This window comes from Bactrocera neohumeralis, chromosome 4 (genome assembly GCF_024586455.1).
Source record: "Bactrocera neohumeralis isolate Rockhampton chromosome 4, APGP_CSIRO_Bneo_wtdbg2-racon-allhic-juicebox.fasta_v2, whole genome shotgun sequence".
Classification (NCBI taxonomy): Eukaryota; Metazoa; Arthropoda; class Insecta; order Diptera; family Tephritidae; genus Bactrocera; species Bactrocera neohumeralis.
The window spans coordinates 19,106,007-19,119,628 of NC_065921.1; the positions used below are offsets into that span (position 1 = coordinate 19,106,007).

The 13,622-nt window shown below is 30.1% G+C and overlaps 1 protein-coding gene across 3 annotated transcripts in view; it reads right to left on the minus strand.

Annotated features, from left to right (window-relative positions):
* LOC126757347 (sodium/potassium-transporting ATPase subunit beta-1-interacting protein) overlaps positions 1-13,622 on the minus strand; it is a 265,042-nt gene that overhangs the window by 75,593 nt on the left and 175,827 nt on the right. Inside the window, exon 6 of one of the 3 annotated variants that reach the window (XM_050471179.1) lies at positions 5,202-7,567. The exons of 1 other annotated variant lie outside the window; for it this stretch is intronic. In XM_050471179.1, coding sequence (XP_050327136.1) covers positions 6,228-7,567 — 1,340 coding nt within the window. In that variant the 3' untranslated portion in view covers positions 5,202-6,227. Of the gene's footprint in view, positions 1-5,201; positions 7,568-13,622 lie in introns of those variants that run through there. One more of the 3 variants, XM_050471183.1, reaches the window with a different exon arrangement.

A 13,622-nucleotide genomic window follows, 5' to 3' on the forward strand; every position in this document is an offset into this window, starting at 1 on the left:
AAATTAACTACGTAGACCATACAACTATTATTTCATATTATTTAACTTCGAATGAGCTGAATGACTCGAAACATTTGTCATGAGATCGATTCCTGAAATTCTATAAATCGATTTTTCAGTTCCAAATTGCTAGACTTATAAGTAGATCGGAATCTGTGCTGTAATAGAAGCGCTGACCAACAACTGATGAAACTCCTTACTGGGAATGGAGACTTTACTAGCTTCGCGCTTTCCTGGGAAGAGTTGAGTGCTTCACTAACTTTTGAAATGATTCTTGTTGCGCAGAGGTTCAAATATATAAGATTTATTCATAACTACTCAAATAGTATCGCAATGGTCCAAAAATACATACGCTATAAAGCTCCAAAGGTATTTTCCAACTTTGACAGACTTGATGTTTGTGCTCAAACCGATTCAGGTACATCATTAAAACAAGATTTCATAACTTAAATATATGGTAGTAGTAGTACAAGGATTCTGGGTCCATACTTTGGAACATCAGCTACGGTGCTATACTAAATCGTACTTAATTGGCTCGGACTTCAGAAATACAAATGCAAACGACTACGAAGATATTCTCAGAACACAAAAGCAGTAACCAACCTCCAGCTAAGACTGGGAAAAACGACTAATCTCTGGGTAACAAATCCACATACCCCAGAAAAGGCAGCAAAAATCACCTTCACAAATTACTAGACTAATGGCCCCAGACATAACCTCTGGGTACAAATCCAAGGAAAGAGAAAAATCACTTCCAACTGTCGACGACAATCAGCGTCCTATTATACTGAGCTGAAGTCTGAGCAGGTGTGCTTAAAAAAACCGGCGTAAGGTAGTGGCCAGAGGGCACCGCACCGCAGCGCTCAGAGTTCATCAGCCTATCGAACAGTGTCAGTTGATGCAATATTAGTTGTAAGCGCTAATGCCCCAATTGACTTTCTAGCATACGAAAGGAACAAGCTGTGGGAGCTGAAGAAAACATCCGAAAACAACAAGAACGCAATTGACCGAATAAAGAAAGACACGATACTCGCATGGCAATGAAGATGGGAGCATAAGAGTCGCGGCAGATGGACTGCCAGACAAATAAAAGGGTTAAACGTATGGACTGGCCGTAAATTTTACACTACTCAGCTGTTATCCCGTCACAGATACTTCAAAAAGTACCTTCACAGAAAGGGAAAAGTCGAAGTGCCGTCCTGTCTATACGACGATACTACAGAGGACGACGCTGAACACACATTTCTTGAACGCTTCGCCGTAGAACACCTGATTGACCCAATAAACACGGACAATTTAATCAGGGTCATGCTGGAGAGTGAAGAAAACTGGAGGATAATCCGCGGCAAAAAGAAAGTGCGCAGATGTAAATCTCTCAATAAGAAAAATGGAACGCCAACCTGATCAACCGAAAAAAAAACAAAAAAAATATATTTATTTATGGTGTACTTGTTGCTATTTTGTTGGAGTGGCATAGTCCTTGTTGTCTAGTATTCCCTACCACTAGTAATTTTTTTCCATGAATGAAAGGCTCCCTTAACAGACCGTAAATTCTAATTTCAGACGACGATTTTCTTAAAAAATGATATATTATTTTATATGTCCTAGATTCTTATGTGATATATTATTTTATACCTACATATGTATGTATATTAAACATTCTATGCTGACCTAACTTGACTAAAGGAGTTTTCTGGATTTTAAGTCATGTATGAGACCATGGTCGTTAAATTTATTTTTTTTAAGTATCGACAAGCAATGGGACCTGCTATTTCAATTACACCGTCAGTTAAACTTAAATACTATCTTCTATCTTTAGAGGCAAATAATCTCTTTACAGTATCCTAACAGCAAAATTCCCGTTATAATTACCAATTGGTGCATGTATTGGATAGCTGAAAGTGTCTTGGATAATAAACCCACTATTTGGTTCATGTATTTGCTAAGCAGTTAAAGTTTTTTTACCCAAGACAAGTGCAATACAGTGATGGCTAAATATGTAACAACTGCTTTATAAGACGAAAAATAACATTTTACAGGGAAACTACTACGAAGATATAAATTTTTTGTAATCTTTTGTATTTATAGTTATATTGGGTAGTCGAAAAAGTCTTTTCGTATTTTGTCAATAGATGTCGTTGCAGTCGCATATCACCAGTGCTATCACATTGTGTCATACCATATAGTGTTGGAAAGTTGAGAAAAAAATTAAATTCGGAGAAGTTGAAAAAAAGTTACAGCTGTTCAAAAATGAGTGAAAATAATGAAGAAATTCGCTATATTTTGAGATTTTTGCATGAAAACGGAAAGAATGACACGCAAGCCACCAATGAAGTTTGCGAAGTTTACGGAGATTGTTGTATCAGTTCGTGCAGCACAACAATGGTTCGCTTCGCTTCCGTTCTGAAAAATTCGTTTTCGTAAAAGATGCGCCTTGATCTGGTCGATCTATCGTTGAAAAAGTCTCTGAAATTATGGAAAGGATTGACCAGGACCATCACATAAGCAGCCATGACATCGCTAAGTAACTTAACATTCATCATAAAACGGGTTTGAACCATTTAAAAAAGGCTGACTACAAAAAAAAGCTCGATGTTTGAGTACCACATGAATTGTCTGTGAAAAATTTAATGAACCGAATTAATAGCTGAGATTCTTCGCTGAAACGAAATGAAATCGAACCATTTCTGAAGCGAATTATAACAGGAGACAAAAAGTGGATCAAATACGAAAATAATGTGCCAAAAAGAACATAATCCCAGCGTGATGAAGCTCAACATATGGTCGCAAAGCCAGGATTGACACCTCGAAAGGTTACGAGTATACTGAGTGTTTGGTGGGATTGGAAAGGAACCATCCACTATGAGCTACTCCAGCCTGGTCGAACGATTCATTCTACATTTTATTGTCAAGAACTGATGTGATTAAAGCAAGTAATGGAAAAAACGGCCAGAACTAATCAACAGAAAGGACTTCGTCTTCCATCAGGACAACACTAGACTCGACAAAAACAGGGAGAACTTGCCTGGGAAGTTTTGATGCACCCACCATATTGCTCTGATCTTGTACCATCGAAATACCATTCGTTTCGATCAATGCAGAACTCCCTTAATGGAGTAAAGTTGGCTTCAAGAGAAGCATGTGAAAATTACTTGTCACAGTTTTTCGCCGAGAAACTAGAAAAGTTTTACACTGATGGAATAATGTATCTAGCGAAAAAATGGCAAAAAGTATTCGACCAATATGGTAGATATTTGCTTCATTAAAGTTCATTATAAATAAAACAAAAAAAAAAGTTGAAGTTTGATTAGAAATACGAAAAGACTTTTTTGACTACCCAATATTTCATGTTGGCAGCATTCAGAGACTGATCTGTCGCAGACCTACCACTTTTATGGTAGGAGAAAATAAATGAAATCGTCACATAAATTTTCATAATTTACAAAAATTTTTAAATAAGAAGACTTGCAGTAAAATAAGGCCAATTGGAGTGAGATGCATATATTTTACTATTTAAGGACCATCTTAAAAGGTGGTGTTCTAGGTTATATAGCCTTATAGAGGCTTCAACTACTACAAAATAGAATACTGTGTAACACCACATTTCTTGATTATCCCCGAAGAGACTATACTTATTTATGTTATATTTGATTATTGTCGGACAATCTGTTCGAGGTTATTTAGTAAGAAACCTTTCCGAATCAACCTAAATTATGCTAACCACGCTGTTTGGCTTAGAACGTCAATGAAATGAAAATTTACTAAACATTTAGACTTTGTTGCTTTTGGGATTCTGAGAACTCTCAAGTAATTCTCAAAATACAAATGCATCCACAATATGTCAATGTTTGGTATGGATTTCGCGGGGATTGCGTGAAGTTATTCGTATAAAGAGGTCGGAATTATATTTTGAGTCAATTGAAGCACATTAAACGTTATTCCGGAAATTGCCTTTATTACTTTGAGGGGAACGACATCGATTTTGAAGTATAAGAATTAAGAATTTTAAATTATGAACGAAGTCTTACTATATTTTGCCCATATTTAGTCAATGTGAGTTATCATAAAAGCTGAGAGCGTGTGTCTACGATATTATCAGTTGCACTCAAACTGAGCTTTTTTATGTCATAAAAATAAAAGAACACCATCTTAGTACATATTTTTTGCATATATCTTTATTTCATAGTTCTTCAAAATTACATAATGTTACACGTGATTTCGTTGTATTACAATAAAATTTGTTTGTTTTTATTTTGCATTAATTTTCTTAAAAAAGACTATTTGCGATATTTTTTTTAATATTTACAGTTATTACTTTGGTTTTATTAATTATAAGTTATTACCTAATTTAAGTTCTTAAACGCATAAAGAAATTATTTTGAAGTATATTTTTAAATTAATTAAGTATTTTTTACGTTGCTGATGACTAATTTAAATTACTAAGTGATTTAAGCTTCATTGAACAGTTATCTTATAAATAAAATGAAAAATTAAAGTCAATTATTTTTTAAAAGTATACCTCGGTAAGTAAGTATGTTAACTCAAAATATACTTATTAACATTTTTTGATTAACTATATTAATTTTATTACTTTTTTTATATTGTTAATTATATTTTAATGGAAGTCCAACCACTTAAGAACTTGTCACACAAGTTACATGATTTTTACACACATAAATGCGTTTGTTTTTCCAAAAATAGAAAATTTTTAAAATTTTTTTCATTTAATACAGAATATTTTACGATTAATTTTTATTTTTGAAGCCAATTTCAAAAGCTTCAAATTTACCCAAGTAAATTCAAATTTTGATTAAAGTACAATATATTATTTTTTAAACAAATAATTAATAAAGCCAAAAATTATTTTTCCATAGAAATACATATATAGGAAATAATTTTTGAGATCAGAGCTTTTATGTAAGCTTCAAAACTTTCATAAAAGTTGTACTAAAGCACAGCAATGAATTTCGAGAGTTTAAAATGGGTTAGAAATACATTTAAAATTAGTTATCGCTACTTTATTTAGATGAAAGCTTATTTTTATAAAGCTTTTTTATAATAAAAGCTTTTTATAAAAATAAAAATTATAATTTCAAATTTTCATAATATTCTTATATATTTTTTAAAAGTTCAATGAAAGCTAATTATTGTTAAATGTAAAAGCTTATTTTTTTTTAAAGAAAGCTTTTGTTAAAAGGAGTTTTTTCAAACAATTTTTTTTTAATTTCAATGAAAGCTAATTTATGTATGTTAAATATGAAATTTTAACTCGAAGAAAGCTTTTGTTAAAGGAAGCTTTTCTCAAACTAAATGATAAGCTTTTCCATAAATATATGTAGATAAATAAATCCAAATGTATGTTAAAAAATAATAAAATATTTTATAGAATTAAAGCTTTACTTGCGGAAGATTTTATTTAAGCTTTAAGAAATGAAAGCTCTCCCTAACTTAATATTTTAGCTGCGAATCTTTCAATGTAAATATTTAATTTATTATTTTCTATGAACTGAAAGCTTCTTTAATTTATTTTTACCTGATATTTTGTAAAGTTAGTTTAAAACGAATGAAAGCTTATATAGAAGTAGTTACTACTTAAAGGCACACATTTTCATAGTCAAAAATATGACTAACGGTTTTAATTTTTTTTGTATGTACTCTTCATGCTCTCCAAAAATGTAGTGGTTGATTTTGAGAGCTTTCACTTTAAGTATAAAATTTATGAAAATTTCATGTTCCGAAGCTTTAAAAGGATAATGATTGATATCGAAAGCTTTCAAGTGTGTTATCTTAAAGCTGTGCAAAAGTGTGATGATTGATCTTGAGAGCTTTCACTTTAAGTAAAAAATGTATGCAAATTTCAGGTTCCTCTTAATAAAGCTTTTATAGAATTGCAGCTTTACAAAATTTGTTGACTTAGGTCCAAAAGGTATACAAACATCCAATATTAAAGCTTAGAAAACATTTTCTAAATATGTTTCTGCAGAAAGCTTTTGCTTTGAGAAAGCTTAAATTAACCACAAAACTTTAGGCACAGTATATGTATATTAGACATATATATGTATTTCTAGGGCTTAATTTACATTAAATAGTTTACAAAGTAACTTTTAAAACCCAGTCAAGTTGGACGGTTTTTGTTGTAGTCAAGTTTAGCACGATTGGTCTTCCCACACTATCGCGATGCCACAATTTACTCTCTCTTCTCTGCTAATATTTAGGCCACCTCAACATCACATCGTCGTCTCTGAGTCGGGTGGCGTGTGATAGTTAAGATTGTAGGCTGGTGGTCCGCTATTCAGGAACGCCATAGATCGTATACTCTCACGCGACGCAGTTCGCTTGCCGAAAGGTATATTTTGAGGTGGCGTGCTGGGAAAGTTTGGCGATGGCAAAGGCGGTATATGCTGTTGACCCGCCACATGCGGATGCTGATGCAGCGGATTCGTTTGATACAAGGGCGGTGTGGCCGGTGCCACATGCGGCGGCAACGGCGGCAGAGTTGGCAAATGTTGTGATTGCTGTTGTTGTTGCTGCGCCTGCTGCGTACCAGCAGTCGGCGACTGTGTAGCGCCAGTTAAGCCGGCGAATACATTCTCCGTAGCAGCCGAGTTCGACAGGTAGGAAGAGAGAGGGCGCGTGCCGTGGAAATTCGAGTAACTGGAACGTACCGAAGGCGGTCGATTGTTATACAACTCGTCGACGTGTTCCACGTCATTGAGATTCGTTGTCGAATGTTGATAAGTCGGATTGAAGTGACCGGCTAGTGTGGGCGTAAGGGTAGGTGTTGGCGGTGGCTCATCGCCCACAATCGGTGATTGTGAATTCGATTGCCACGTTTGTTGGTAGAGACCCGTCTGCGCATTGGTGTTGTAATAAATCGGATCGGGCGGTATATTCTTACGGAAGCTGTGATAATGATTGTTATTGGTCTTCGTAAGACTGCCACCGCTCAATAAAATATTATTCAGAGTACCACCGGCATCGGCTGCCGCGGCACTTACAACTGTGCTGCCACTTGTATTATTTATAATTTCCTGATTTAGGGTCTGCAAATTCGAGGCCGTCAGCGGTGCTGGTATTTCCTTGTGCTGGAATGAGCCCAACTGCTGTTTCGGCTGTCCATGATGGCCACCATGCGGATGATGATGGTGGAGGTGCTGTTGTTGTTGTTGCTGCTGCAATTGCAATTGTTGTTGATCCAAGAGTTTAGTCACCGGGTTCTGTTGATATTTCCGTCGCGAGCTGCGTGTGCTGTTACGCGGATGCGTGCCGCCACCGCTGCTGCTGCTGCCATGTGTGCCGCCTTCACCGCGCTCGCCGCGTCCATGATGACTGCGCCGACTGGTGGTCGATTGGCGGCTGTTCGTGCCGCGCGCCATCACCGAACGGCGCTTGACGCGTCGTGGTGTCATCGGCTTCGGCGACAACTCGCCGCCATCGTCACGGCCATGCAGGTGATCGTCGTAGTCGAGTATGGTGTCGGCGCGACTGCGTATCGTGTCGATGCTGGGTCCGAATTCGATGGAGTAGAGCGATTGGCGGTGCTTGGACTTCTTGTTAACATGCCTTACTGTGTATTCAAAGCGTAGGTGTAACGAAGGTGTAGCGAAAAGTAGAAGAAGTGTGGGCTTATTAATATTTATGGCATGTTCTTTGTGTGGTTGCGGCATGCTATGCACACACATATGTATATATTATTTATGATTTAACAGTTGCACAGAGTTACCTGGTTAGTTGTTTGTTGTTGTTTTAGGTTTTTTTTTACTTTTTTTTAAATTAGCACAAATCACCAAAAGAAAACAAAAGTTAGGGAAAAATTTACAAATAAAAAAATCATAAACAGGGTGGTTAGCACAATTTAGGTTGAAAAAAGGTTTGTTTACGTGTTAAGAAATAATGCCAGATACCGAAAAAAAATTAAAAAAATAAAAAAAAATTTAAAAACTTTAATAAATTAAAAATATATATATTTCTTATAATAAAAAATCTATTATAAATTACCCAAACTAAGCTATTTTGCTTTACATCGCCTGAAAGTATACTTTAAATACTAAAAATTGAAGTCTATGCACCTGAGTGGGAGAGGTCTACTTTTAAGCTGCAAGTTTTTTTTAAATAAAAGTAAAGAGTGGGTTATCAGAAAGAAAGAGATCTTAAAAGTTCTTAATAAAGGAAGGAGTTTCGAACACAATCCTCACAACTACTTGGATCCATTTTATTTTTTTCGTTATATAATACAATCTAAAGTTTTCACTGCGTTGTTTAGCTATGATATATATTCAATCCTAAGATAATTTATATAAGTTCATGAAATAATTATATGTATGTAACTACCGGATATAATTATCTGCTCTTCTCTTCTCTTGTTGGAAAAGACTTACAGTAATTGCGCTTTATCAAAACACAAGCCTACGTGTGGTACAAAGCCGTCAAAGACGATCGAGAGATCGTTGAAGACATGCCTCGATCTGGACGACTTTCGACTTTTTCAACTGATGAAAATATTGAAAAAGTGAAGGACATGGAGCATGAATTGTCAGACAAGTGTTAGAGAGATCGCAAGATTTGGGTATAAAACGCGTTCTTGCCCGCGTCTCGATAAAGCCGAATTTCTTTCGAAAATAATACCGTAAACAGGTCTCTTTGGACATATTTGATCGTGTGAATTCTGATCTCACATTCATGGAGAGCATTTTAACTGCCGATAAGACATGGGCTTACGATTTTGACAGGCAAACAAGTCAACAATCATAGGAATGGAGGGAAAAAGGAGCCAAATTAAAAAAAAAACTACTCCAAATCCGCACAAAAAGCAAGGTGATGCTCATTGTTTTTTCGATGTTCGTGGTTTGGCTCAACATGAATTTGTTCCAGACGGACAGATGATCAATAAAGAGTTCTGTTTGGCCGTGGAACACATTTTCAGTCGATCGAAGAGATAGAACCAAAATTTGCTGAAGAAGCTGAAGGCCATCCCAAAAAGTGCTTATAAAAAGTGTTTCGAGGACTGGAAAAGTCGTTGGCATATGTGTATTGCATTTGGTGGGGATTACTTTGAAGGCGACAAATAGAAAAATTCATAAATATTAAATATTTCCGGGTTTATTATGGATGGCCATGGATTATTGGCCTTTACAGGTTTTAGAAATCTGCTTTCTATACTTCAAAGATGAAGTGTGGATGCAAAAAAAAATTATTTTTTCAAGGAGAGTCAAAAATGCAAAACTTTGTTTTGTAAAAGTTTCTAATAAGAAATGTAAAAAACATAAAAACTTCGGAAAACACTAAAAATTCCAAAAATTATATTTAAAAAATGTTAATAAATAAATTTGAAAGCTTATTAGTAAAACACTAAATATTCGTCCTCAAATTCCTGTCAGAAGCACCTGCATAAAGTATAAGGATTATAAGCAGAACTCTATAAAGAATTACAACAATATTTTGTTTTTCTTGTGTATAGTTTGAAAAAAGGAAAACATTTATTTGAAACATCATTTCTTACTAATGCTCTTTAGTTCGTGTATATTTATTAGTTTGTTTGTATGTCTGATACTCAGTTTTTACTAATAGTATTTTTTTGTTTTGTTTTTTTCTTAAATATTTAAATTAAAGTTCGCATTTATGCTGCTTTGAGTTTTACAACAACATTTAATAATAGTAAGTTCAACTTTCGTTTTTGAGTTTAGCTCAATTAAAATGCTCTTTGAACCGTTCGTGTTTTCAGTGTCGGTAAGCTTAATTATAAAAAATGATTCAACTATATATGTATGTATGTGTGTGTAATCATGGATGTATTTACTGCTTTTGCAGTTTTAACATTTTCAATTATTTTCAATTAATTTATTATTTTTTCATTTAGAGAGAGATAGTGATTTAGTACTAACGCACACGCACAGCGAACGCATGCTCGCGTTGGGTGTTGGATAACAGCTTAATTAGCCGACACACATAATAATCAAGTACATACATACATGTGTGTGGGTGTTGCAACTACACAACAATAGTAAATATTTCAAGTTTGAGAGTTTTTGTTTTACTTTCAGTGTGGTTTTAATTTGTTTTTTTTTTTATTTTAATTATTTACTTAATATTTAATTTTATTTTATTTTTAATATTTAATTTATTTTTTTTTTCAATATTTAATTTAAATTCTATTTTTAATATTTAATTTAAATTAATTTTTGTATTTATTACGTTTTTACTTGCGTGCAATGTAATTATTGTTATGCAAAAAGGCAACTACAAATCATTACAATTATTTTTGAAATATTTTTTTTTGCGATTTTAATTTATTTTTTTACTTTAATATATTTTTTCTTTGTTTTTTAATAATCACTAATGCTTGCATTATTTTTTTCTGTAAATATAAAATTTTGATTCTCAATTACTACGCTTTCTTCAGGCTTTTCTTTATTTAAAACTCCGGCATATTAAGCTGGGTACACACTCGGCAGAAAACCATATTGAAATTAAATATTTTGAATGTAATTTTTAAATCACTACTCAAAATGAAAAAACAAAAAAATTATAAAATTAAATAAAGCTCAAAATAGTTTTTTATGCCATAAAATTGATTTCAAAATATTCTAAAAATATTTTTTTTTTATTTATTTATATACATATATTATATATAAATTATTTTGAAACCAAAAACAAAACAATTTATTTACATGAAACATGTATAAATTTAAGCCTAAACTATTTTCAAAAATTTATTTTGGCATTTATTTAAATTTTTTTATACTAATTTTAATTACCTTTTAATTTTTTTAAATATATATATTTTTTTAATATTATGTATCTTTTTAATTGAACTGTAAAGTATTTTCAAAAATTTAATTTGAAGTCCATTAATTTTTCTTTTAATTTTTTAACCAATTTGAATAAATTTATTTATTTTTTCAAAACTATAAATTTTACAATTTTTATTGCATAAAATCTTTCCATATTAACAATGTTAAATGTTTTCAAACTTGTTTTTTGGAAATATTTTCTACTTTTTTTTAAATCATTTTTTTTTTTTTTGAAACTAAAAAAAAACAAAAAGAAAAAAAATAAAATAAAAATAAAAATAATTTTATAAATTTAAAAAATTTTAGACTTTAAAAATTTATTTTAACATGTATGTAGATTTTTTTTTAATAATTTTAATGAAATTACTTATAATTTTCACTTAATTTTTTTTTCGAAACGATAATAAACTTATATTTTCAAAAATTAAATTTGATTCGATTTGCTTTTAACTTTTTAACTAATTTTAAGTAAATTATTTATTTTCAAACCTATAAAAAATGTTTATTGTAAAAAACTGTTATAAATCAAATGTTTTCAAACATTTTTTGAAAATAAACTTCTACTTTTTTTTAATTTTTAAACACTTTTAATTTATTTATTTATATTTTTCAATTAACTTTTTTTTTGAAACAATAAAATATAACTGTTTTTTTTATTAAAAATTTTATGAATTGAATTCTAAATGATTAAAAAAAAATTAATTTTAAGTCTATTTTATTTTTCTTTTAATTATTAACCAATTTTATTTAATTAATTTGTTTTTCAGAACTATAAAAATAAATTTTTTTTCTGAAAAATTTTCTAAATTAACACTGTTAAGTATTTTAAAAAAATGTTTGGAAAAACTATAATTAAATTGAACTCAAAAATATTTTCTAAACATTATTTTGAAAGCTATTTCATGTTTGTTTTCTGTTTTTATTTTAATTTAATTTACATATTTATATTTTTCAAAACCGTTAAGTTAATTAAATTTTTTACATAAACGTTTTTAAAAAATAATTATTAGAATCAAAATGTAAAATTTTTATTAAAAAAATTTAATCAATTTATTACTAAAATTCATTTTTGAAAAATGTTTAATTTTGTCAAAATTTTTTTATTAATTTTTTATCAGTTTTAATTTATTTTTTATATTTTTCAATTTATTTATTTCAAAACCATCAAAATAACTGAACTTTTTTTACTTACAAATTTGATAAATGTAACCCTTAATCATTTTTAAAAATTTATTTTGAAATCTGTTTTTTTGTTTTTTTTAACAATTTTAATTAAAAAAATTTTTTTTTGTGTTAATTTTTTTTGAAAGATAGCAAAAATTTTTTACAAGAAAAGTTTTAAAAATTAACGTCTTGATATTTTAATTTTTGTTATTGATGAAAAAAAATGTAAAATAAATTTTTGAAAATATTTAATGGTATTAATTTATATAATTTGTTATTGCAAATTATTTTTTCGAAACCATAAAAATAATAAACTATTTTTTTTTATGAAAATTGTATAAATTCAAATCTTTTAACTGCCAAGTGTGCACACAGCCTTATACTGCCTGTTCTCATACTCTCACTAATTATTCACTCCGCTGTATCGAAGTGCGTCATACAATCGCCAGTAAATAAATCTCTAAATTGCTTTTCATGCAAAATATTTGTAACTGTTTTCTTCATCAGCTGTTTCCTTCTATCACTTTACTAGCTAAATTTTTTTATTATTATTTCTATTTTTTTCGCTTTCTGCTCGTCCATATTAACTTTATATACTCCAACTTCCGCATATATATCACAGTTCAAATTAAAAGAACATTATTTACTTATTTGTTGTTGTTTTGTGTTAATATATTTTCTTTTGAATTAGTCGCTTGAAAAAAAACTATGCATAAAAAATAAATTGCAACTCGCTTCTAGCTTGTTCTACGCTCATACAAGGGCAATCAGGTGAGAGGGCTCGGCATCATTACAAGTATCATTACATTTTATTCAGGTCTAAATATATTTTTATTTCGTTTTTGTATATAATTTTGAAATACATTTATGTAATACATACATACATATCTAAGCTTCGACTATACACATAGTTTACCAAGGCAATTTCAATTATTATTCTTGTTGCTACATACTAACTGCGCCAATCACGTGGACCACTGTGCGAGTGCTTGCAACAGACGCAACACTTACTAATTATTGCTAACCTAAAAAAAAAACTTTTGGAATTTCTTATTTATATTTTTGGAAATTTTTTAATAATTTTTATAATATTTTCCTTAATTTTTGTTAATTATTTCTTAATTTTTAAAATTTTGTTACTATTTTTTTAAATTTTTTTATTATTTCTTAAAATATTTTTTATTAATTTTTAAATTTTTTTATTAATTTTTAAATTTTTTAATTAATTTTTCACATTTTTTTATTAATTTTTAAATTTTTTTATTAATTTTTAATTTTTTTAATTAATTTTTAAAATTTTTTATTAGTTATTTCTCAATTTATTTCTTGTTTATGTTTTAAATTTTAGTTTTTTCATTAAAATTTCAAAAAAAATTGTTTGCGTAAAAAAATTAACAATACTACATAAATTTTTATAAAATATGGCTTGTAACTACATATTTTTTTGTTTTAAAGAATGCAGAAATCTCGCTTTGCGAAAACTAAGTTTCAAAATGGCAGCACTGTGTTTATATTCTTTCAATTTTTAATTATTTCTTAAAGTGAGATCAAAATTAAATTTTTAAAATTAAAATTTATTAAAATTAAATTTTATAAAATTTAGTCAAAGGCATGCTGATCATTTCTTTATACAAAATTTGTGAAAAATTAACAAATATTTACTGCTTT